Source organism: Anser brachyrhynchus, assembly GCF_964034855.1.
Source record: "Anser brachyrhynchus genome assembly, chromosome: 15".
NCBI classification, from domain to species: Eukaryota; Metazoa; Chordata; class Aves; order Anseriformes; family Anatidae; genus Anser; species Anser brachyrhynchus.
The window spans coordinates 8,193,769-8,221,374 of NC_137733.1; the positions used below are offsets into that span (position 1 = coordinate 8,193,769).

General features: G+C 39.8%; 1 protein-coding gene across 1 annotated transcript in view; it reads left to right on the forward strand.

Moving 5' to 3' along the window:
- Positions 1-27,606, forward strand: part of BMERB1 (bMERB domain containing 1) — a 50,922-nt gene that overhangs the window by 9,400 nt on the left and 13,916 nt on the right. Inside the window, exon 2 of the mRNA XM_080557330.1 lies at positions 15,788-15,911. Within this exon, the coding sequence (XP_080413456.1) occupies positions 15,788-15,911 (124 nt within the window). The remainder of the gene's footprint in view (positions 1-15,787; positions 15,912-27,606) is intronic.

Below are 27,606 nucleotides of genomic sequence, written 5' to 3' on the forward strand. Positions count from 1 at the left end.
CTACATTTAAGTCTTGCCCTTGATACACAGACACGGTGTGTGCTATGGTGAATGACTGGGCTTTATTCATCTGTTCTCCTTAATTCCTTCTCTCTTTACTTTGTCTCCCTTTGCCTAATCTAAGTATCTTTCAAAGGAAAAAAAAAGAAGAAAACAACAACAAAAAACCCTATAACTCAAAATACAGCATTCCTACCCTAGAATCACGGAATATCCCAAGTTGGAATGGACCCAAAGGATCATCAAGTCCAACTCCTAATAATACATTAAGTTAGGCAGGAAGCTTACACCCAGAGAAGTCACACCCTGACTTACAAAATATTGTTTGTACACATTCCTAGAAGATTTTATTTCACAGTGAGTACCGGACTCCAGGGTTCTGAGTACCCTAGGGTTTGTATAGGCAAAACTACAGCAATTTGAGGGCTGGACAGGCTACACTCAGTGAATATAAAGCACTCTGAGCTTGTATAGTCCAAGTTGAGTCTCTGCAGCAGAAGCATAATGCAATGGTGCATAAACTTCAGGTTAATTCCCTATCAAACGTGAAGGGAATGTATAAGAGCTCTTCCAACAGGAAGCCAGGCAAAGCAATTTTTCAAGCGTCTTCCTAGTTTGTTTTGTTACACTGATCTCATAACTGCTGATGTAAGTTATTTTCTCGGTAACTGATAACAAATTCTATTGTGTTTACCTTTTATGTAGAATAGTCTGGATATAAAATACCTTGGTGATAATTTCTTACAGTGAAGAAAATCACAGCAGTTAATTTCATTTTTTAAAAATTGTGTCTAGCTCACAACAGAGTAAATCTAAGGTAATTGTCTCCCTCTGGAAAGCTGTTTCACCCTTCTGTTGTAAGCAAGAAAAATCTGTCTCCTCTAAGTCCTCCACATATACAGGTCTCTACACAAAGAACATTGTCATCGTAGCATGTTTTTGTTCACTCTGCACAAGGCAGAAGAGATGTCTTTCAGATGTCCAGTCATGTTTTTCCCCTGTTCTGTGTGTTTATATAAGGAGGCCACAGACAAGAAGCAGGAAACAGAGCTCCTCACAGAATATCCCCTCGATAATTTCCCCAGGCCTCCTTATTCTGTAGGAAGGAAAAATGTCCCAGCTAAAAGCCATTTTAGATCTACTAGAACAGGTGATCAGAGTTCTCCTCAGTTTCTGGGTACTCCTCTACAAACAGTAGGGACAGTTTCAAGGAGACTGGAGAGCAATGACATTTCTGTGGGCAAAATCAGGCATCGGCTGGTGTTTGCTGGTGGGCGAAAGAACCAGGCAGCATGGGAGACAGTCACTGTGAGCTGTGTATCTTTCTAAACAAATCCATATTGCAAATGAGCTGAAACCAGATTCAAATAAAATAGCGTGAAATGTTTACAGCAATGCTCCAGTATTAGTTTATACCTTGCTCCGCACCAACACAAATTAGGTCAAGATATAATCGATTGGGAAGATCAGTAAAAATGGCACTCACCACAAAGCCCTACTTAATCCAGGAGGTGATCAACTTTGTACAGTGATTTCCGAGGAAATGGTTTAAAGAAAGATATCCTTACTTTACCAATAAATTTCTATGAAAAATGATTATGTAAGCAATTTAAAAATGAGAACAAGAGGTAAATTCATTATTTAATGCTGTATGTTTTTCTTAAACCACACTTCTGTAAGATCCATTATTAATCTGCTAATAGCAACACAGATGGACAGTAGGCTGAAACAGGTTACAGTGACTGTCTTTTATCTATCTGATAACACTTTCTCAATAGAGATCTTTTTTTGTTTTCTGCTGGTTGTGAGAAGTTTTCATACAAAAACAGGGGAGATATAAACACCTAATGGAATAGGAAAATCTGATTGTAAAGCCAAATAATTGAATGGGAAAGATTACCCGAGGGGGAAAGGAAAAAAGTGAAGGAAGCAATTCAGCTTAATTCATTTTTAAAAAACGACAGACTTCATCCTGGTGGCATCCCAATATTTTACTGAGTGACAGATCTGTTTACAACTCTTCCTGAGATTATGTTTAATTCATGTAGGGAATTTCTACCCTTAAGAAACATAGGAAGAGTCTGGTTTGCCATTTTTGTGGTGGCAGATTCCCAGAGATGTGCATGTCCGGCATATGTCAAAGATCTAGACCTCAGGCTTTGTAATCTGGAGATGTACTGAGATCTGGATGCTACTGAAAAAGCTAATTGTTTTTCTAAGACCTCCCTCATAATAAAGCTGTCTTCCTATATAAGAGATCCCTGACTTTGCACTGAGTATTTCTAACACACACAGTCATCATTTTTGCAAAGCAAGGAGAAATCTTTCATTTTCTTTTGTGAGGGAGCGAGGTCACCTATTACCCTTGGTACTGAGAATTTCTCCAGGCAGTATCTTAAATGGGACATACTAGTAGGTTGGATATATAATTAAGAAAATCTTTTCCGAGGCTGTGATACATAAGGTAGCTGTGGTTGTGAGAAGAAACAACTGTTCAAGAAAGTCAGCAACTCCCTTTCCATACCAAAACTGCTCAAATCTTGGCTCTAAGCTGCTTATGCACAGCAAGTCAGGGGCCTCTATCTTCCCCAAAACAGGCAAGTGGGGAATAGGCATGGCCATTACTTTGTCACTCTTCTTGAGTGCTGGAAAAGATTTGTCAAGTGCAAATTGAAATGGAAAGAAGTACAGGAATTTCCTCTGCACCTCCTCCTGAGCCAGGAGGAAGCAGAGAGCACAGCTGGACACAGAGCCCCTTGGCTGGTGCTCCTCTTCCCAAGTCAGGGAAAACCAGCCCCTGCACCAAAGCATCCTGCCCTTCCTGAGCTAAATTGCTGGGGGGTTCTGCAAGCAGCAGTTAAGTGCTGAGACAGCTTCATGCAACATCAGCTAATTTGCCTCATCTGCAGATTTATTTATCCGTGGGTATGGGGAGAGAGGAGAGGGAAACCGGAACAGAACATTAGAAGCTTGCTGGGATATTGAAGGCACCCTTCTGTCAGGTTGGGTCAATAGAGTATTTCACTGATCTGAAATACTCTGTGGTACAGCATAGAAAGAGGAGGAAAAATGCCACTTCAGTTATAGCAAAACAAATTAGGTTGCTTAGTTTCAAACTGACGTGTAATGTGGTCTGGGGGAAATGCCTTTCACACCTCATCTGAAGCCACTAGCCAAACGTGAAAAATCCTGTTGGCAGAGCATCTGGCAACAAGGACTGCAGCACTGATCCCCAAACTAGAGTTCTTTTAGAATTGGAAACAACAGTAGGAAGTCTGGAAAACATTCTTGCACAATTCAATTACAGTACTCTGTTAAGTCTGTCATAATTCTCTGCAGACCTCATTATATGGACAGCTCTTCTTCAAATCCCACTCAAAAGCACTTGATCCTTCTTTACACACAACAAGAATGGCCAGATGATACACCACAGGCTGTTTCACGAATGGACTGCAGTAGTCTTGAAGAGAGTTTGTAGCTCAGTTCACATCCTGTGGATGTTGGAAACCAGTCTGAAATGGTCGCACTGATACTGCAGATGCCCCTCCAGTGTGCTATAACTGCTCTGAAAACATTCTGTCTCTGAGCAAGTCCTGTTTCCTCTCTGACAGTACATCTGAGGCACTAGCAAAGACACTCTGTGGTGCTAGATTTTTAAGTCTGATGTGTGGTAGGAACTGTACTGCGATGATATTAAGCAGGATTGAGCAGTCACTTGCAGACCAGCTTCCATGTGAAGGCATGCAGGTCATCTGTAATGACCTTATCCCAGTCACCATAAGGGGAAAAAATGAGACCTGCCACATTTAGAATCTGGATCTTGAGAACTGTCTCAACTCAGAAATGCAATTTATATTAAAACAGAGGATTCAATTTCAGCTGAGTGCAGAATCACATGTGAATTCACGAAAAATGTCTCTGGGGTTTCTTAATTCAATGGGACTTGAGTTTAAAAAGGATTTTATAAAAAGACATTAATTCCAAACTCCCTTTGCTGTTTTCATGATTCTGTTTTCCTAATTTATATGCATCTGCCCTCTAAGAGGCTGAAAAGATGTGTGCAGCTTTGTTATCATTGACTGTAATGGCAATTGGCTGAGGCATGCAAATTGCCTAGACAGTCTTGGAATCAGCTTCAAAGTAGCATGGTTGAGCCCTGTAATTGCAATGTCAAAGCCCCTACAGGTTTTCAAGTCCCAATCTGTGAGTCTCATTATGGTAATTTATGGTAGTGGACATAATTCTGCATACTCTGAATTTCTTTATATCAGAAGCACTCCCTGCAAACTTCAATCATGTTAAAAAATTCTTTATTTCTGTCTTAACAGTAAGACGCTATCAAATCAGGCCTGGGGCTTTTATTTCTTTGTTTATGGGAAGACTTTCATAGGAAGTTAGATTTATCGTACATTTTCAAAGAAACAAGTCATTATTAATTTTGGATTCCTTAGGCATTTATTGTGGTAGATGCTGAAATTGTTTTCTGATCTGTAAATATGTTTTGTATCAGCTTTTAAGCTGCTGCCAGAGGGTGTGCTACTGAGGAAAAGTCCTCTCTCTCCCCCTAAAATTGTCTGTTTAGGGGACTGTCCAGGGCATTGTGAGTCACAGATTAAAGACATGATATAAAAATACAGAAAGCTAGTAGAAGTCTCAGTGATAGAAAAAAATTACATGTAAATAGTAATCATAACACTATAAAATAGCACCAGATGATATACAGATTTACAACTAGAAAGAAATCATTCTAGTTACAGATTATTAGGTAGCAAACTGTCCTATCATACTGAATCAGTTCCTTGCATAAGCAAACACCCTTAGATCCAGGTCGAAGAATATGAAAGCAGAGATGGTGGTGTCTCAACGCGATAGTTTGATTTGACAGGATGCATACTTACGACTTCTTAAATGGAGAAAGAGTCTGGAGTCTGTGTGGACAGTGTCTGACTGCAGAAACACTGGACCTCAACAAGTTAAATTCTACCTGAATACTGAAAGAGTAAAGCCCCAGATAATGGTCAAATTGTTTTTTTCTGCTTCCTGAGTCCACCCTCCTGCAACTGCAGACAATCACGCAATACCTGAGTTTATTCACAGGAGTTCTGTTTGCTTTGTTCCCGTGAAGGGACGGCAGACCCTTAAAAGACCCAAATGCTCTGATCTTATTTTAAAATACCTTTGGTTCCATTCATCCAGTATCCTACTTCAAAGACTGCTTCAGTGTGTCATTGCTTTGGATAGTTACTAGTTTTCGTTCTAAATGTATTCTTTACATAATGGCTTACAGCAGCCATTATCATTTAACATAAGTAATCCTTTCCACTGCCCTGATCCTCTCTTCTTGGCCACCAAAACCTCCATCATCACAAGCAGACGAGTTCCACAACTTTGACAGCATCAGAAGTCAGGAGAATGCTGAAAACCGAAAGCTTAAGTACAAGATAGAACAAATAGAATTTATCATCCAAATACAGGATGGCAGTATAGATTTTAAGTTACATTAAGGGTAGGCCTGAATATCACATTATGTCCTGAGCATCACATCAAATTTCTTACAAGCCCTCAAGACTGGTACAGATTCACAGGATCTTCACTGTCAAAGAAGGATGAACAACTACTGAGAGAGGAGCTGTTTTCTCCAGATATCTTTACAACCAAATTGATGTCTTCTATGGATAGAGTAGTTTCTTAGACTAGAGAGAGCTTTTTCCTGGGGGAAGTGTAAGATTAAAGGGTTGTATAATTAGGAACCCACTTAGGAAATTGGAACTGTCATAAATTGACAAAAGACGAAGCCAAGAATAATTACTGCTTGTAAATTTCTCAGGATAACAAACAAGACAATTTAATTGATGTTTTTTTTTTAGAGGCAAGATCTTTATAGATTTACCGTTACGGGCTTGTGCTGGTATCTTTAAATAGGAAACATGGTCAGAAAATGGTCCCTAAAGTAGAAAGTTGGGACCATCATTTGACTATAAAACTTAGAGTTAGTAAAGTACTGTAGACCATCCTTAATTAACCATCACTTTTACTGCCTGAATGTCTACTTCTGTTTGGAAATACGTTGAATTAGAAAACACAAAGCAGAATTTATTTCAGGTTCAGTTCTTAAAACAGCCTTTCTTCACTGCAACACTACTGTAATCTAGAATAATACGCTGTAATGTAGAAATACAGCGTAAAAGATGCAGAGCAACAAAGAATCTCACTTGGGCACTGGGCAGGTACAGGCACTTTCTTACACATCAGACATGAAAGGAGTCACTGTGTGCAGTATTTCCAAGTATGATACCATAGAAACCAAAAGGACTTTGAGAGTTAGAGGAAGGAGTTAATATTCAACATTGTGAATCTGGAGTTCACATTTCAAGAGAAGTCTCAGTGAGACCACAGTGCACAAAAGCCTGAAATAGGAAAGAATAGACCGCCGCCGACATGCTTTTTGCAAAGGTAAATAATGAAAAATAAAAGGTCAAAGCTTGAAGATAAGAACAAGAAAGTACAGGATATGCTACTCAAAGAGAATCTTCTGATAACAAGAGGCTCTTTGATATGGAACAGAGGGCAGTGATTCTGGAAGTGCAGTGGGCAATCACACAGTGCTTTTTATATTCTCTGCTTATCTAATTTTAAAATTGGGTCATATGATAGAGAATGAGACTTTTGAAGTGGAAAGTCAGGTTGTAGTATGTCTAGACTGTAGATCTAACTGCAATGATTTAAAAAAAAAATAAATTAATGGCCCGGACAAAATAAATCCCAATATTATAGTTCTGCTGTTGCACTCAGATCACAGATGACTGTTTGAACAGATCCATTTCCAGTCACATCTGATGAATTTAATATGCCTTGGAAGGAATTAATATGGCAAACAGCATGATCTCTGGTGTTTTCTACCATTAGTTGGTTTGTTTTTTGGTCACCACATGGTAATTTAAAGACTTGCTCAAATTCTGTTGAATTCAACAAAATGGTGAATGTCAGTTCTGTCCTGGGATTTTGCTTTTTTTTCTGGCATTCTTTCTTCCCTCTGCTTTCACCAAAAGCTAGCACATCACATCCCAGTTCTACAAAATTAATCAGGTTGTTAGTTTTAGGCACAAAATACCAACGGATTTCTACAGATTTCTGAAAAGCTGAGCCTGAACTTCCAGCACTTTTTCATGCTTACTCTTCTTCAAAGGCAAAATAGTTGCATGCCTGGAAAGGCAATTTAAATATGACACATGCAAAAAGAAGGGAAAAAAAAAAGCTGAAGTGAAAGACTCTTGTTGACTTTAGTGAGTGTTGGATTAGGAGAAGGGACCTGCAGGGTTGATCATCTCCGCAAGGCAAATTCATGCTTTCCTGTCCCCTTGACCCAGCTGTTTTTTCCCTACAGAGCGTATATGGTGTAGGGCTTACTGCTCATATTTCTGCATAGAAGAAAACTATGGTTTTGTTTTGTTTATCATTTTGAAGTTATTTACATATGCTTAGTGAATGCTGATCAGAGTATTCAAAGATGGCAGAAAATACATATAAATTACAACATATTCAAGCTTTGCATAAAACTGCACATTCTCATTATAAGTCATGGTAGCCTATTATTAGAAAACAGGAGATAGTCATATATTATGACAACAGATTATCTTTGATATTCAGTGTTGAATATTAAATAAGACTGAGAGGTGGTCAAATATTGAATGAGAGGAGAGATGAATAGAGCAAAAGAAATAATCACATTATCAACCCATGACTTCTTCCAACGGTTGTGATATTTAATTCAGAAAAAAATTGAAACAAACCTTCCAAAGTGCCCATATTGGGCATACAGTAAATACATCTTTTTAGGCTGCTTGTGCCTTTCCTAGTCTTTACTAATGCTGCTAGTATGTCCTACAATCACATCTTGTCATTTTAATTATAAAAAATAGCTATTTCCAGAAGAAATCGGTGCAAAAGCAGCTACTATCCTAAGGGATTATAAGAAGTATTTTTTATTCTCTCTGGTTGCAAAATAAAAATATTTTTACTGCAGCTGATGCTGCAACAGTGCTTTTCCCACTGAGTCTAAGCATTACTATAAAAGCAAGTTTTCCTTTCCTCCCACAAATGGCAAGTTTAAATGTGAGATAATTCATTTGCATCATCTCAGAGAGGTGTCGTGCTTCTCTGCAGGTTGTAGCAGGGTCTCTCTACAGACAGGAATTTGTTGTCTCTTGGTTGTGGAATTGCTGAATGGACTACAGACATGAAGGGACTGCTCAGGTCTAGTTCTTTATCTCAGAACATAAATGATCTTGAAGCAGAGCACTGGAGAGCTGAGTTGGCCAGTACTCTGACATCAGGTTTACTGGAAACATAGATGCACCACTGATCCCCATGAATATCACCCATTTTCTTTTTCTCCTTCCCCAAATGACTGTTCAGAAAAAGGGATATTTGGTGACCGTGACATTCCCTGACATCCTGGCATTTAATCACCTTTCAGTATGCCTCTCTGGCACCTTCCTGCCAAAGGGGTTCCTTAGGGCTGCCAGATTTCACAGCTGCCTGTTGTGAAGCCAGGCTGTAAGGCCAATCAACCAGCCCAGAAGTCTGCCCTGAGACATGAAGCATGAGAAAAAACAGCCTTGGGATTTCCAGGTGCCCTGCTGTCTGGCAAAGATGTTGGAAGCTTTCATGCTTGGTCCAAGCCAGTATTTCAGGGCTCCAGGATTACCTCCTGTGCACCTGAGAGCTGGACTGCAGTTGCATCTTCTGCTTCCAGGGCTTTCTGGCTCTGTGCAGAGAATTCAGCAACTCCAGAACTGCAAGGCTGCTCTGATTCCCCATTCTCTGACAGAAAAACAGGCTCTTCGCACAGATAGTTAATTCCCTTTGAATTGATAGTAAACTTAATGAATCCAAAATATATCCCCCGAATACTCTGAACTCCACTTCACTGGCAGACTCAGTTTTGTCAGAACGTTTCTGGCCACCATTACTTGCAAGAACAAAGCACGTCCAGCCACCTAAGAAGGATATCTGCTCAGACTGTGTAAGCTCAAAGTGCATTTCATGGCGCCTATGTATCACTGATTCCAAAATGAATAATGGTGTTGCCATTGTTGTTAAAATGGATTCCAAAGCTGTAACAGCCACAATGAGAAAGAAAAAGACTTCAGCTTTCTGCTAGAAGCAAAATTCAACTCTGTCATCTCCAGTATTCTGTGCTATTGATGGAGGCAAAGTGATTCTGAGAACTTTAGCACATATAAGGGCAGTAGAACATTACATTTTTGCTCTTCCAGTAAGAGTCTCCGCACACTACTGCCATCTTTAGAGATTACTATTTCCCAGTGTTAAAACTCATCAGGTATGTGCACTCCCGTTGCCTTGGTGTAGCCTATTAGCTGGTTATTGAGGCCTGATACAACCAGCAGCGTGATTCCAACGTTTACTAAATTGGCTGTCATCACCAGTCTGTCTTCAGTGCAAGAGCTGAAACAGGAGGGCCAGCTGACAAGTAGAGGGAAGAGACTGCCCTGAGGGAGAAGCCTGCAGCATTTCCTAGGCTAACCCACTGAACTGGTCTGTATTCCGTACTCTGCAGGAAGAGGACTGACTCCTGGGATGTGTGTAGGGGGGCCTTAATCTCAGAGGCATTGGGACTCAAGACAGTACAGAACTTTTCTTAACACTGTTCACAGAAGGAGAAAATGTGAAGCACAGAGTTTATGTAATCCACATCGAAGCAGTCAATATGGCTGCACGCTGCTGTTTGAAACAGATGTGCAGTGATCTGGTACAGGTTGCTATATTCTATATTTACATATGCAGATTCCTTTGGAATGTTTCCAGCAATCATCAAAAGAAAGGGATACCCTGACGAAATGAGCCTTTTTCCAAGGGTTGCTGCAGTCATGAGGACTATTTCCATTTCCACCTGTAGCGGGAGGATCAGCACTGGGTACAACAAAGGCTGGCAGCCCTATAGCCCAAACGAGCCCTGTGCTGAGAGTCACAACAAGGCAGGCAGGGGCAGCATCCTCACTGGCAAGGGCGCGCTCCAGTGGTGTCTGAGCAAGGGGACAGAGCAGGTCTGGTGACAATGCCCAGGGCCAGCTCAGTCCAGATCTCCAGACAAAACCCCCAGTTACAAGGCAGCTCCAAGTTGGAAGTCAAGTCCAGGTCTCAGAGTGAGGGAGTGGGCAGAGTCTCAGCTTGAAATCTGCTGCTGAGCAAAAGGAGGGGGAAAGGATGGGGAACCTTTGCTGAAGCCTCTCAAGGTCAGATGCCTGCCCCATGTCCAAACCAAACCAGCTCTGAACCCAGAGTGGTGGGATGTGCTCAGAGCCGTGACAGTTAGGTCACTTCCACGCTGGAACTGTCCTATACCACCTTCACCCTTTCCACAGTCTCCCCATTTTAAAATGCCTGCCTGTCAGGGAAGCCAGGAACAAAATACATTGCAGCTGCTTGTGCCGTGTTTAGCTATTGGCTATATTTATATGGTAATTCCAGCATAAACCATTGAAAAACACCATTCCACAGACATGCCAAATTTAATCATTGCTAGGATTCACAGTGATAGAATGCTGCAGCAGGCTAGATTAGGAATGAGTAATTAGATGTAGCTTTTTCTGCATGGGTTAGTTATTTGCCACTGCATCCTGCCCCAGATGAGTTAAATTAAAAAGAAAAAAAACAACAACAACAACCACCACCATGGCATGTGAGCCTCTGAATACACTTGAGACAAAAGTAAATGGTATAGCAAAAGGCCTGGCTACAAGACTACTCAGTCATGCCTCCAGGTGACAAGCTAGTGACAAGCTGCATGAACAATCCTGATAATTTGATTCTTTTCACATGAACGTTTTTTATCTGGAATATTTTGTACTATACCAGTTTATTTTTCTGTATTATGGAACTATTTTGGTTTCCACCTAGCGTTCTTTTTTTAAGTTGTACCATCTGGTTCTCTTTTCATCTGCCTCTAACCTGTGCCTCCTGCTTACTTCTGCTTTGGCTCATCAACTAACAGCAGTCTTGAAAGTCTTGATTTTGATACCTGAAATAGCACTGGGAGCTGCTCTATTAGCCTTTAATATACTTCAGTGAAAACAGATCAGTTTAAGAATTTCATTCAGCTCTTGAGAAAGAGCAGTGCTGACCCAAATTTGGAACAAAATTTAGCCATTAACAGTATTTTAACAAAGATTATTTTATTATCGGACAATTTAAGGGAGTGGAAATAGGCCTCAAATTGTTCAGTTTAAATCCAGTCTGGAACAGCAATGACTTAAAATCATTGTCAACTGAAGCACTGTAGCTGGGTGGGCTGAGCAGCAGGTTTGTTGCTGAGTGGTGTCTACGTTTGAGAAGCCATGCAACTGGTTTGCACTGCAATCCTTTCAAGAGCTCTCAGAAGTCATGGATTGACTAATCAGAGTCTCCTTGAAGATAGTTCCTTCATGCCAAAGATGAAGAAAAGTGGCAGGGTAGCTGGGTCACTACCCTTACCTTTGCTGGAGCTCCTCTGTTGCTAAATGACTCAGATGATTCTTCAGGACTGAGTGATTGATGGCTTCCAAGTGCAGCAAACTCACAAGCAAGGGAAAGGATAAATGATGTCCTGAAGAGACGCTGAGATCCAGCAGACCTTGGCTCTGCCACAGACTTGCTGTGTATCCATAAGCAACTCATTGCTCAGCTCTTACTGCCTCTACTGCAAATCAGGCACTGTTACAGGTAGAGCTCTGATTGTTGTTCAATATGACAATACTATCAGAATAACAATGACATAGTTTTGGGTTCCTAAGGCATGGTTTCATAACTGTTTGCATCACTGATACACCTCACATTCTCCATGCCCCTGACTTTGACAAAGATGATGATAACAAACCCCTGAAATTATAATTAAACCAATGGTTCTAGAGCACAGGGAGTTGCTCAGTGGACAACAGGGTGCTTGCATCAAGTGACAGCAGTAGGATTTCTGCTGATGATTAGTTTTTCCATACAGCATTTCTTACCAATTTGTCTGAAACTATTGACACCAAGTGCAATGTGTTCTCCCATTTCTCCTTCTGTTGCTTCAGGCTTCTTTTAAAGTTTTCTTTGTACTTACCAACTCAATAGGCATTTTATTTTTTGTTGCTTCTCATCACAGGTGGCTAATATTCCAATTCTGGCTGGCACACTGAGGATGCAGTGTGATCATTAAGTTAATGCCCAGTTTAACTATACCAGTCTACATTTAAATTGAAGCAAAAATATGCATAAGTAGCTTCCTCTTCAGTCCCGCTCATTATATGTAGTAGCTTGATAATTTCATTTCTATGCAGCAATTATTTTCATGTTAATATCCTTTTGTGCGTACAGTAATAATATTGTACTTGTTTCTTTGTCACTGAAAATTATCCTGGAGATTGTAGAGCTCAGAGAATAGTTCAGTCCTGTCACTAGCTGTGACTAATCTGTGTTGTCTCCACTTTCGCTTTATGAATTTTGTCTCATTACCAGAAACAGAGCTTTGATTTCTATAATAATAATATACGTGAAAAAATAGTTGACTAATGCATGCCAGCTCTAAATAAAATGAAAGGTTTCTCCTTTCTTTTATGAAAAGGCAAGAGGCTTCTGTGTGAAGCTGTTCAGAATCATGTCTCAGAGTACTAAAGGTGTCAGCAGAGCTAGAACTTTACTCGAAGCCTTAACAACGTTAACATATTCTTTCCCAAGAGCTTTCATCACAGGAGCACAAATCATTTTCTGAACAATAATTATCCATTAGAATTGCTGCTGCCAGGTAGGCCAATTATCCACTAAGTTAGAAGAGAAATTCATATACAAACAGGTGAAGGTGTGAGGTGGGAATCCTGATCTCTTCAGAGGCTCGTATTTCCAGAGTGTCTGCACACTTGTGCTCTACTGTTTCAGGATTTTCAGGAAATACTGTGTTCTAATTGTGCATTTTCCCCTCAAAGCCTGCCTTAAAAATGTGTACTCTATAGAGAGCGCCAAAGTGGGTGGCATACTGCAGCATTGTTGGGTTTATCAGACCTATGGACTCCCCTATATAAAGTAAATTAGCAGCTGTGAAAGGAGCTTACTTAGTCTTTATGTGTTAGGAAGGGAGGTCCAGATAAAGCTGGAGATGCAAAATGATTTTGTTCCTTAATTGTGTACAAGTGAACATGCATAAAGCAGGGCCAATATCCTTCAGTCCCTCCTCCTTGGAAAACCGTGCATACCCATCTAGAATTGGCTGTTAATCTCTTCCAGCACCACAGAATCCCATACTTAGTTCTCTGTATTCTTACCTTCAAATACCTTCCTATGTCAACTGCTCTGTTTTTTTTGTCTCCAAGTTGCCTTAATCCAGTTCTTCCTAATACTCCTTCCAGTCTGAAATCTCTATGAGAATTAAGTTTTTTACAGTATGCTCACAGCACATGTGCTGCTATGGAGATAAACTCCACTACTCCTTCTACGTCTGTATTGTTCTAGCTGCATCTCCAAGTTCACAGACAGGTTGTGAACTAAGATCTTATGGTTTCTATATTTATTTCGTCTACTTTCAAACCTGTGGTGCCTTGCTTATATTTTGGATTATTTTAAAATCATTGCATAATTTTGGATAGCTTTCAAGACTATTTTCTCTGGTTCAAACACACGTTGAGTGGGATGTGAAGGAGAATCTGTGACTGTTCTGCAAGAGGTCAGACTAAACTACTGCTGTCACAATAATTCTTGCCTTGGCTCTAAGCATGTGTGGCATAAGGTTTGTCCATGATTCCCCTCCTGAACTATTGAAATCACATTATGATACCTGATCTGATCCAAGGGGTAATACTGTGGCACTTACGGCTACAGTTGCAGAGTGGAAATAAATTAGTTCCTTTTTTTTTTTTCCTTTTTTCCCCTATTTCCTGAGCTCTTGAGAACTAATTTTAAAATGTATATGCATATATCTGTGTGTGTGTGTGATACTTGTGGCTTGTCCTTCTAATTACTGGTATTAATGGCTTTATTTCATGGTAGCATCAGAATAACTTCCCATCTCCTGCTTCATATTTTTGGAAAATAAATTTACATCAAAGCTAACTTTGCTGCAGGCAGTTAAAATAACTCCACAGCACTGAAAAGCAACAAGGGGCAGAACTACACTTACAGAATCTTTGTCCTAGTTTCTTTGAAATGCTGTCTGATAAAACATCTCAAGTATTGTATTATAATTGTGACCTCCTGTTAGCGGTAGGACAGCACGCTAAGTGCTCTGCTGTTAAGTTCCAGACTTCACTATAGTATAGTTCCTCATTCCCAAATGTGGTTGAGGGTATGAGGGGAGGGGGGCTGGACACAGTCCCTGAGGGTGTTTTCACTGGGGCTCACCCTTCCCGAAACATGTCTAGAGGCTCCAAGTTTTTAAGCTTCTATTTCAACACCTAAGTTCGTGGCTGGGATTTCAAAAGACGCGTGAGCTTTACACTGTGGAGCTAGCCATCAACAACAGAACTGGAACAAGGCTTCTTAGGACATCTAGGCTATACCTCCAGTAAATATGCCCCAACAAACAGAGTGATTTCTGGTAGGAAATTCCGTCTTCTACAGGCAGTAGTTGTGTGTTCAGACACACAAGATAGCCTTACTTTACCAACAGTTTTGCAATCTGAGTTTTAAAAACAACTGCGGAGAAATGGCTGTTCTCTCATGTGAGAGATTGTGTCACTTTTTTAATATTTATTTATCCACTTCATTATGAACTGAAGCCAAAAAAAGCAGACAATACTAGCAGGATAACTTAAAACAAACAAACAAACAAAAAAAAACATTAGGGACAAATTTATTTTCCTTATATCCTCCAGAATTTCTTTAATTTGCTTCCATTTTGAGAGAACAGCTGTTTATGAACTATGCCGATGCAGAGCTTGTATTTGCTGAGACTTTGTAGTTCTGTTCCTACTCCAAGTTTCTGTCAGAAATTCTTCTCAGCTTAGTCTGTCATGAGAAACTTTGGAATTTGTCTCATAATAATCAAGCAGCTTTTTGTCTCCTGTTTTCTGCGTAGTCATGGATGATACATTTTGACCTCTCCATTTTTTATTTTTCAAACCAATAGGGCTGAAACAGGCCTGCTTTCAGGGGTATGTCTGCATTTGGGTACCAAAACATGAAGGCACTCAACATGTTAGTGTCTAAAATCTTGTTTAAATGAAATTTTGTTTGAAATGAATCAGTGCCCTCAGTAGGAACACTCAGCTCTATGAAGGGTTAGGCCCTGTGTCATTTCTATCCACATCTTTGGCTCTTCTGTAGTGGGTCTGGGCTGTTGCTCACACTGAGATAGTGGAATGACATAGAGAGTTACAAGAATTAAAAATGAGAAACCTGCAGCTTTTTACATGGCCTGCACTTGGGCCAAGACAAGACTCTTCAGAGTTGCAAGTAATTGCTTTGAATGAGTTTTGTAGCTATGGCTATACTTGTTGTGATACTAAAGCTTGTAGTGATACCAATTAAGGAAGAGTAGCTGAAGTTATGCACTGGGTTAGGATTCCCCAGAGGTGTGATGGATTCTGACTAGAAATGAATGTCACTTTGGTTTAGGGATTCTTTGACTGCAAAATGATTACATTGAAAGTAATAAGCAAAACAATGGAGAAAGCAGTCAATGGAGCACTCAGCTATTCTCCACTACTTGCATTAATTACCCCATAGCCAGATAGCTCTGTGATTAAATTCACATTCCTAAAAAGCCCTGTTAAAACAATTGGACTAGCTTCATTCATTTTCTCTCTTCTTTCACACACAGATCAACTTGACATAATTTCAATGGCTGAAACAACAATGATGCCTGAGGAAATTGAGCTAGAGATGGCAAAGATCCAGAGACTTCGGGAAGTCTTAGTCAGAAGAGAATCAGAACTCAGGTTTATGTAAGTATCAATTCTTCTGGGAAAATACTATGCAAAATTAATCAAAATAGGAAAGGATGCTATTTAGAAGACTTTTATCTGCTTGACATTTTAAAAGGAAGAAAGATAAAGAGCATTCCAGCTAGGTGAATGCTTGCAAAATGCCGCTGGGAAATGATTTTTGTAGTTGCAAAGGAAATTACCTTTTTTATGCAGCATCATTTGCAGACTATATTAAAGGGATCTATTACTTACAAAAGGAAACTTTAGCAAAGTGTGTGTCTACAGAGCATATTTTTATACCTGACTTCAGTCCGTTCTGGGAATGATATTTGTCTGAAGCTAATTCAGGCTTTGCTCCTCACTTCATTAGTGGTCTAAGCTCATGTCACAAGAGAGGACACTATGTTCTGAACTAACAGCAGCCAAGGCTTGACATTTGTTAAATGGAAGCTATTAAGTTTTGAACACAAAACACATTTTGATGCATCAAATTAAATAGCAATATTCCATGAGAGATTTTCAAAACTGTCAAAAGGGTCAGGCATAGGAGCTCCACTAAAGGTTAATGAATATTAATCCCATTCTGATGATGAAGTCAGTATGGTTTATATTCCTATATCACTGAATTTAGACGATAAGGACTTATTAATAGGGAGTATATTATTTTGAAGTCCCATCTGTCTTTGTGTACTGGAGATCAGAAACTAGTGCCTTTGCAGACAGGCCAACAACTGCAGTAGGTCTAAAAACCTGCTGAACACCATTTCTTGGCAATAATGAAGCTACATTACCAGGAAAAAAAAAAACAAAAAACAACTTACAGAATCACAGAATGGTTTCGGTTAGAAGGGACCTCCAGAGATCATCTCTTCTGCTTGTAAGGTAAAAAGATAAGACTGGCACTTTAACTATTATTACTGGAGGTTAATTTCAGTGCCCTGACTTACTTGTGCTGCCAGAAGTAGGAAGCCTTACCTGCAAACAGCACAGAGCATATATACAGTCACTGCTTAGAGATCTTTGGAAATAAGGACTAGTTACAGTTACTCTGACCTTTAACAGTGCTGTAGTGCTACAAATAAAGTAAACAAAGCCAGTTTTGTCACACTTGCTCCTGGTAATCAAGTTAGTACTCGATAATTGGCTTGTACATAAATTTAATCTGAAAAAAGCCACATCATTGAACCCTGCAGTTCTCTTGACATTTTCTATATCAAACAAACACTGGGATAGAAATAAACTGTCCCAGTGAATGAAAGCCATGGCAGACACCAGCTTGTCACACTTCTGCATGTTCTTCCCTTGTTCTGTTTGTTCTCGTATCCAGTCTGTTCTTTTCATTTCCCCTGTGCTCACACTCATCAAACTCACCACTCTGTATCGCTTGGCAGGTATTTCAGTAATGAACTGAACACAGAGGAGCTTGGTTATTGAAAAGGGAATACAACTGACATTCATTCTGAGCACAGTGCTCTTCCTGCCTTAGATATCCAAACACACCGTGCCTAGAGCTACCCAGGAGGACTCCCCAGCTGTCCACTGTCTGAGTGAGGAAAGCTTTTCTGAGCAGCTATATCAAAGTCTCCACTAAGGCTGGCCCTAGGTACTAGCAAAGCAGGCAGGTGACAGAGGCAGCAACTGTCACAGATGGCTCCACTACTTTGTATTCCATAAATCCTGGAAAGCTAAGCTGGTTGCTGCTGCCACTGCCTTCAGCAAGGACTGAGGTCTGTGCCACAGCCACAGCCCCTCTCATTCCTTCAGCAGCAGTACACCAACTGTTCCAGGGATGTTCACCCAGGTTTCTAGCCTGACTCCTCCATTCTCTGTGGCACAATGTCCTGGCTCTGCTCATTAATTGTTGAGGCAGTAAAATTCAGTTTGTTAACACCACTAAGATGGTGAGATACATCTCTGTCTGCTCTGGCACTCTGCTTGCAACCCAAGACTACACTGATCATGATTTTTAAAGCCCCCTGTATGCTTCCTATCTTTCTAAGCCCATTTACAATAAGCAAGTTCTTCATATTGGCTGCACTATATGTGAAACAAAAAGCAGTCCCTCTCACACAAAGACCTCCAGAATTAGAACATGCTTCCTTTAATACCCTTTAGGAGTCCAAAAATTATCTACTTGACTTTTGTCTCATTTTTTAAATGTTTTTACATTTTATTCCTGACAGTAAAGGTGAATGGGAAGGACATTGCTAGTGATGCCCAACTAGTGTAGCAGCAGCTGTTCTTTACCGCCTTTCATTCTGAGTAGTTTACAATGACAGGGGCTCAGCTGTATTTGACTTTTAAAAACATATACTAACCTGAATACATTAACCTCCCGCTGAGATTAACAGCACAAATCACAGTTACCTCAGTGATCCAAGTTTTGTACCTGTTTAACTAGGCAAATTACATAAACTCTCACTCCTAGACGTACTGTAGAAGACTTTATATGTGGCCCTATTTACTGCTTTTCAGTTATTTCCTGAAGTAGTGGATTGCCAGTATACCAAGACCAGAAGTCTGTATGTAAGTCATGAATTTTAGTAATTGGTTTCTCCTGACAGGATTAGATTCTCCAATGAATAACCTATAAAACCAACTACATGAAACTGTGCTGTGTCTGAAAGGTTTAAAACTCACTTGGCTTTGAACATGTGGCTGCCAACTAGTACTGCTACACCTATGCCCAGGCCATTGAATTGAAGATAGCATTAATGAGAACCAGATCGCTTTAGTTCGTATGCCCACTTTAGCCTTTTGTTCTATTATAACACAAGAATAAGACATACATATAGTAACAGAGACAATGTGTGGTATGTTTGTATTCCTGCTGTTTTTTCCCTCATGCTGTTAGCAACAGAATAGAAATTCTCTTCATTTAAATTGGGTGTTATTTAGTTCTTACAAAAGCATGAACAATACGATGCACTAATTCCGTATCAGTTACACATTCAGGCACAGATTACATCTCTAGCTGCTTTTTAGAAAATAATGGTTCATTCTTCTCACTGTCTCTCTGTATTACTTATTTTTTGCATTCACATGTAGCTAGATCCTAAAGCTAAGAAAAAGTATATTGTAGCTGTTATTTAAAGGAGAAGAAAAAAAAGGAATAAGCTAGAGGTTTTATGCTCTGAGTGTATCACCAGCCCTAATGGTGGCTGTGGCTCTCTCCTGTTGGAGACATGCAGCCTGTCAGCTTTACTTAAACACACCAGCAACCACCACAGTTCTTTCTTCACTATACAGACACTGTATTTTAACAATGTTCACACTTAAGAATAAGGAAACAAAACACCCCAAGCCAGACCTGTTGTTGACAGAAATCAGAGCAAGCTTTTCCCCTGTCAGAGCCATGGAGGTTTAATCTATGCAAGGAACTTGCTCTGGCTGCTAACTGAAATTACTCTTTACCTTGAAGAAGATGCACAAAGCAGACCAAGGTGCGATAATAAAACTCACCTTCACTGATGTTTGAAACAGGTTTGCAACAAGACTTGCTATGTTCTAACAGTTATGTCAACATTTTGCCCAAACAAATGCAGTAGCCATAAAATAAGGGCATTTGGAAGAGAAATGCTCCAGGTTAGCATAGCAGACAGTACAAAAACAAACAAACAAAACCTAGCAGGGTGTGGATACTCAGCAGGCCTGGAGTCAATTTGCATTTTCTCAGTCTTCTGTGCATGAACCAGCTAAATTTTCCTGCTGCTAGGCAAGATCATCAATATAATATAATATTCTTTAAGGCAGTTTCTCAGCTGTGATCTATGTATTATGTCTCTCAAGTTTTCAAAGCTCTTTTTCTCTTCAATTCAACGTGAACTCCACCGAGGGAATATTTAGCAAGACATACAGATAACTGCTTGCTTTGAAAGTTAAGGCACTGAGGCCTTGTTTTAGTTGGTGTTAATATTGTGAGGTACATATTACCTTCCCTCACTGAACGAAATAACACCAATGACTAATGGAGTCCGTAGGACAACAAGAAGGATAAAATTAAGTATGTTGTTCTTCCATCACTACACAAATATTACATTACAGTACTCACAGTTGGTAACACTTCAGTAGCTAGAAATCTTTACTGAATGGTTCCTCTTAAAAGCTTTAGAAGGGTCACTCTGTAGGGGTGAAAGAAAGAGTGGGATGGTGAAGAAATAAAAGACAGATGCTTAATCATCATTATTAAGTCAAAGCAAGACCTAAAGTATCAGAGGAGGAGAATCAGGCAGTGGGATTAAGCTTAGAAATAAATGATGGATTTAATAGTATCAGACTTAAACGGTGATACTCAGTAGTGTTCCAAAGTCATATAACACGATATGTTTGTCTTTTTTCTGATATAAATCTAAGCAGGCTTTATTCAGTATCTGATCTGTTAGCCTATGTCTATCAAACATATCCGTAATTCAACAGACCCAGATTTTCAGTTTTCTCAAATTAAAGTGAAGAAACTTTCAATTATATTTGAACAAATTTCATATACAGTTATGTGATCAAGTATTGAGATAAAATATCAGGTTTTTTTTAAATGAATTTCCCCCCTTTTTGCAGTGGTAGCACTGAATAAGCAAGTTACTTTATGCTCTACTGGAAATTAAAATTACTTACAATCTTTGCTCTGGGCCACCGAAAGATTCGTCTCTTCAGGAAGAAGGTTTCCATCTTTAGAAAGAGATTTGGGTACCAAGTCAGCAGCAGTCACTCTCATGATATTGAAATCAGTCACAAGAGACCTCACCTACCTGCAGGTTCACGATTCAGGTTAAAGAACGGAAAGGGCATCAAAAATTCTTTTAATAAGAAACACCCTTTTATTTTTCAAGTTTAGAGGGAGTCCTTCCACTGTGAAGCCACAGGAGGCAATACTACCTGCCTACTGGGTCTCACAAGCCAAACGAACACCCTGTCTTTCTATGAGACAAAATGGCTGCCCAGTCTGTGGGAGCTCAACCACACAACACAAAATGGCTGCCCAATTGGTGGGAGCTCAACCACACAACACAAAATGGCTGCCTAGCCTGTAGGGATCGTGCACAGACTGATCATCTGGTACCCACCTTCCTCTTCCAATAGTTCTGAGGATTTTTTTTTCCTTCCTCATAAGCTACCTGCACATCTTTTACCATGTCTTGGGCTGTGTGGCACAGAGGGCTGTGGGCTGCCAGCTAAGGCTCTCAAAAAACTGTTTTTCCAGTGACCGCCTCCGATGACTATGACTACTACTGACAGCTTCCAGAAATTGCATCTTCCCTGACCAGTGGATAATTCAGGTATAGACTTATATCCATCAACATTATCTTAAAATTCAGAAGACATCCTTAAGGTGTTGCAGTTTTACCTGTACCAGGCCCACAAATCACGTAAAGGCCACAGCTCCACAGAGCAATATTTATGAGTTTGCAGTGTCAGACCAAAAATTTGCTGTTTTCTCAAAGACAAATATAGATACTTCCGTGGTCTGCCTATCACTGTGCTAAAGAAAAACTTCCCAAAGCACACGTAACTCATTGAGAACAGTGGAAAGAGATGATTTCTCCTGTCTTAAAATGAAATAGCAGCAATTTTTAAGTGAAGACCACAAATACAGTTTCAATACACGTGGTTGTTCTCTCTTTTGTACTGCTTTTAGACTTCTTTCTACTCTTATGTGTCTGCCTTCCAGATAGAAGTAGAAAAACCTTGCTAGTGTGCTAAACATAATGTGAGACAAGTCTCAGTAATAGAAATTAAAGCACTTGAAGACCAAAATACATTTAAACAGTGTGCCTTTATCAAACTCTGAAATGTGTGATGCCTTTTTATTGACAAAAATATTGCAAAATGTGGGGTTTTAATTTGCTGAGCGAAGTTCAATAAAATTCAACGTGTGATGGTGCAGTGATTATGTTCTTAGCCTGAAACCTGAACCCTAAAAAGTTGTGATTTGAAAGGCAATGGAAGTAGCTGAACTCTTCTATCAATTAAACAGATTACATGCTTTATACCACAGAGGAATATTTCATCTTGGTAGTGTGTACAAAAGAGGCCAGCTTTCTGATTATTTGTGTTTTTCTTTTTAATAATACAAAGAAATACAGGAAGCAAAATCAGCTGAAACAATCGCTTAATGGGTCATGATGTTTCTCAGAGCTTGGTGCAAACTGCAAGTAAGATACTAGCCTTTGTCAGCCTGTCCTTTGCTTGGTCCCTGGTATTGTTTTATTATTTGAAAAAAAAGGAGGGCAGCTGAAGACAGCTACTTCATATCTATGTACTCTTCATATCCAAGATGTCCACATTATTTCCAGCTGAATACCTTCTTGCTATGGATAATTACCTGAAGTTTATTTGGAGCAAATTTTCAGATTATAAAAGCAAGCTTTCCTCGAGTAGATAATGCCCCAATTTACATTATACAGTCATATTTTAGCTGAGACAAATATCTATGCACAATATCTACTGATATTGTGAAATTTCTTTGAATTATGCTGGGAACTGTTGTGACCACCTCCAACATGCCCAGGAGATGAAAACACAGCTTAAAGCCATCATTTACTATCTCCAGCTCTTCTGGGTTTATTTTCAGAAAAGCTGAGGACTCAGCCCATATTGATATGAAGGAGACAATATGTACATAAAATCATCCATTTATAGTTAGGTGGCATTCCCTCTCATTCTCTTCTCATGCTTCTCTCAGCGCATTTCCTAAAATGTTCTCTGTAATACGAGTTTTGGGTCAAACTGTAAATTTCCAATCTGTCTTTGCTGCTAAGGAAAGCAAACATACCACTTCAGAACATGCACACTGTCTGCCTTTGAAATTCTCCTGTTCTACTTTCTTTTTTTTTTCCCCTTTTCTCTTCTGGTGAGATAACAGACCCAGAAGCCAAGGGAGCTGCTCATGCAGCTTGCGCATTTAATGTGCAATCCACCTTGCGCATTTAATGTGTTACTGCTATGGATACTTGTGTGTGGCTTCAGAAGCAGTTAGGATTCATATCACTGCAGAGCATGGAAATCTACCACGCTGAAAGACATGATTGTAAAAATAGATAATGCATGTGTTGGCTCCATTCAGCTGACGGATGGACAGGCAGCAAGACCTCAGACTACTATGTGATACAGGAACAGATAAAAAAATGAAGTTCAGAATCATTTGTTGTGCAGAATCCATGCATTTAAAAATATATTAGCATATTCTGACCCAGAAAATATTAATAGCATAGGTGAGATTTTATCATCCACAGTTACTGCCTATGGCTGTGAACAGAAAAGGCACTGAGTTCTTATAAAATAGCATTCCCTGTCATCATGAAACATGCTCCTTGGGAAATCTGCCAGTGCCTGATACTGCTGGCCTTCCAGATGGAGAGCAAAACTTGAAGCCAGCTATATTGGATGACCTTGAACTAAAACTGTAGAAGCTGCTTCTGCCTGTGATAGCTATCTTGGGAGTGGTTATTTCTGCCACGTGAGCAATACTGAATGGCAATTTTTTAATGTACAGAGCATACAGGATATTAAATGGTAAGCCCTGTTAGTTTGCTCTAGGTGATTATTGAAAATAGTTTTACTTACCTCATTAACCTTGTTTTATTGGTAAAAATATGACCAATATAATACACACAATGTTTGCTTAATGTCTCTGTGGTTATTACAGTGCTAAACTAACACTGAAAAAGCCAGATTTACCTCTACAATGACTTAGAATTAAAATTGGTCATTGTCTTTGTACGCTCTCTATACACACTATTAGATGACTCCCTCATCTTCAGAGTGCTCATAACATCTACATCATCCAAATTCTCCATAGATCCATTCTGTTTTTCAGACCATTTTGCACTATTATGTTTGCTTACTTATAATCTCAGGAACAATTACCTTTTATGTAGATACGTTTGCTGCAACTTGACATTGCCCTGGTAATAAACTCCTGATAGCAGCCCCACGGCTTCATTAGCAGGCCAGCATAAATAATTAATCCTTGGTGTTTTTTGTTTGTTTTTTCTTCCAATTAGGCTTACTTTGCCTTTTTAATCTTTATCCTTTTCCTACTTCACAAAAAAAAAACAAGAAATCTCTCTTTTGCTGCTGTGACATTGATGTACCTGCCAGTAGTAGTACAGGTGGGATAGTAAGTAATGGTTGTTAGTCTATATTATATTTATTGGACATAATGGTGGAATTTTAAATTTAGGGTAAATTCATCATGGAGAAAAAATAATAGCGAAAGTTCTTTTTAAGGATAGTAACACACAACAGAGGTCAGATAGGATTCTTACCTTTATGTCTTTTGTATTATTGACAGCTTATTGGTATTTTAAAGTACAGCAAGGTTTGTTGTACTGCGGAGAAGGACTTGGGGGTTCTAGGGGGTGCAAAGCTCGACATGAACCAGCAGTGTGTGGCTGCAGCCCAGAAGGCCAACTGCGCCCTGGGCTGCATCAACAGAGGTGTGACCAGCAGGACAGGGAAGGGATTGTCCCCGTCTGCTCTGCCCTCGTGAGGCCTCACCTGGAGCCCTGCGTCCACGCCTGGGGCCCCCAGCACAAGAAGGATGTGGAGCTCTTAGAGCAGGTCCAGAGGAGGCCATGAAGTTGATCAGAGGGCTTGAGCACCTCTACTGTGAAGAAAGACAGAGAGCTGGTGATGTTCAGCCTGAAGTAGAGAAGGCTCCATGTGGACATCATTGCAGCCTTTCAGTACTTAAAGGGAGCTTATATAAAAGATGGAGAATGACTTTTTACGTGGGCAAATATTGATAGGACAAGGGGGAATGTTTTTAAACTAAAAGAGGGGAGATCTAGATTAGATGTTAGGAGGAAATTCTTCCCTCAGAGGGTGGTGAGGCAATGGAAATGGCTGCCCAGAGAAGCTGTGGATGCCCCATCCCTGGAGGTGTTCAAGGCCAGGCTGGACAAGGCCCTGGGCACCCTGATGTAGCGGGAGGTGTCCCTGCCCATGGCAGGACGATTGGAACTGGATGGGCTTTAGGGCCCTTCCAACCCAAACCATTCTGTGATTCTGTGATTCTCTGAAGGTATGTCTGCTGATTGCCTGGCTTTATGCAGTCACTGTAAAGTGAAGCTATACAAGAACTGCAGAAATGAGAGGTTAATTCATTTGGTTATGTTTACCTTCAGTAAAACAAATTAGAAAGCCCATGTTTTAATTTAGAATGGGTGCAGTAAATATCTTAAACTCACACAAAGTGGGAACATGAAACAGTCTCTCCTTACTGGCTAAATTTGAAAAGTACTACCGTGCAAAGGAGCCTGCGTAAGCAGAATATCTCCGTTCTGAAGTGAGAAAAGGCTGCAGTGATTGTTGCCTTTGTATGAATGAAGTTCATTTTAAATTTTAATTAATTTTTCAACCAAATACTTTGTTTCTAGTGACTCATGAATGTAGCAACAACTGTTAATTTTCAGTGGCTTAATGCCACATGTGGCAAGGGTGACACACAATGAGCATCACACGGGGTGAGTGTGAGAAGGAGGGAGAGGTGTAAAAACATGCACCAAATGTCAAAGGGGTGGGTAGTGGTAATCACTTGCTGGTTATATATTGCTAAGCAGATGTTCCGCCTTTTGCTTTTTTGGCTAGTTTTGATTCTTTCCCTGCTACTTTTTCTTTGTTCTGTGTATTTTCTGTTTTCTCTCCTCTAAGGTTAAGCATGGAATTCTCTTAAGACTACTTCTATGTATAACACCAAGTACTTTTCTCTGATGTTGGTATCTAGCTGTTACTACAGTGCAAAGAAACACCACCAACAAAACCAGATTTTTTTTTGTCATGAATAGAGTTGTAGCTGTTGTCTGTGTTTTCTGATAAAATCTCTTTTCATGGAAAGGAGTAATAAATCTGTCCTTCACAGCATTATAATCTTAGCTATGCAATATAACTTGCTATGAATTCCTTCCTGTTGTTTTTTTTTTTTCTTTTCATATTCTGTCTTGCTCCATGAACATACAGTGCACGCTGGGATCCTAGAGAGAAGGAAGCAATTGTGTGATGATGCGTATTTTTCAATAAATATACGTGTCAGGCTGTGGGCTAATCCCATAAAGGAAAATACCAAGCCCAGCTTTATGAGGGATACCATTTATATGGCTGTCCCATTGGCATAGCCTGGTGTGGTACACACTGTTCTGCAAGATAGGCTTAATTCGTGGCTGTGACTCTATTTTCCATTCACCTTTCCCATCCCAAGCACATTGCAGTGGTGTTTCACCTGTAAATACCCAGCCTCTTTGAGGGAGTAACAAGGAAACTAAGCTGGGAAGTGGCCCAACCAGGTGCCCGTAATGGAAGTTGCCAGACACCGAGAGCCTAAGGCTTCTGAAATTAGGGACAGGATTTCTAGGGGACTGCCGTGGACTTGGAAGCCCCAAGGAGGTCAGTGTGTCCACTGTAGGACTGGGAACTCCTGAAAAGTCCAGCTGTAATGAGAGTCCCCAGCTCTACAGAAGGGAGCCTGGAAGCCTCAGGAGCACACCTTCAGGACAGAATTGCGAAGTTCCAGATTGTGTACTTTAAGATGGAAGTGTAAATACAAGTTAGCTCTCAGAGAGGCAAGAAAAATCCCTTTGTTCACGCTGATCTCTCTGCAGACCCATCTCCTTTGCCCTGTTTGATCGCAAGCTATTGCAGAGGAAAATATGACATTACAATTTCAACTGTGTGGCAGTGAAAATACTATGCTAAAATGCTCAGAAAATAAATATATTTTTGTATTGTTGTATAATGATAAACATAATTAGCAAAGTATTTAATGAATTGTAGGCTTGGTACCTGTAGTTAAGATATTTGCATCTTAGGAAAAAATGCAAAGGAGGAATTCTCGTTACTATCTCTATTGGGCAGCTAGGAAAACAATTATTTAATAGAAACTTTTCTTTAAATAACATTTTCTACACTGAATAGATGTTGTGTTTGTCACCAATTGCTGTTAATAGAAGAGGAAGCAGCCCTGGCCATCTTTAATCTTTTGAATTAGTCATTCTTAGGTCAGTAATTTAACACTGTATTTCCAAATGTAACTTCATAGCAAACTGTGTTTGACTTCTCAGTTCTCAGCTACCTGTGGTATGGTTTGTATGATTGGAGAATGGAGTGATCTCCATTGATAGATAGTGTTATAAGATAATGTATGCTTAACATATCATGCATATACAGTACTCACAACAATATTGTGGCCCACCCTTTTGCACAGTTGATCTTCCTCTTAGTGAAGATGCTCTGTAATAACATACAACTCTTGGTGTGTGATCTCTCTGTGGTCTCTCTCACTTGTCTTCTGCTATAAATAGGAGAGTACAGATCAGCTGTGATTCAGCAGTGAATTGGAAACTCCTGAGATGGACTGGCTGCCAGTGTTTAATTTTATACCAGATACTTTTATATTCTTTTCAGCTTTGGTACAGTATAGTTGCTCTTCTGGTTTTAAAAATAAGAAAAGGTCAAATATGGAGGCAAAGTAAGAAGAAAAGTTATCACCGATTCTGCTAAAAACGATACATGGCCAAAACTAGAGGTTCCTACTTCTACTGCCTAATAACAAAAAATAAAATTACCAGACCAGTTTAAATGAACTGCATACATAAAAGTTGGCCCTGTGCTTTTAATGTTCAATCTTCTGTATGCTACTGTGATGGGGCTTAGATACTTCTGGATTTAAATCCAACAACTCTATTTTATATTTTTAGATAAATTAGATAAGACAATTTTT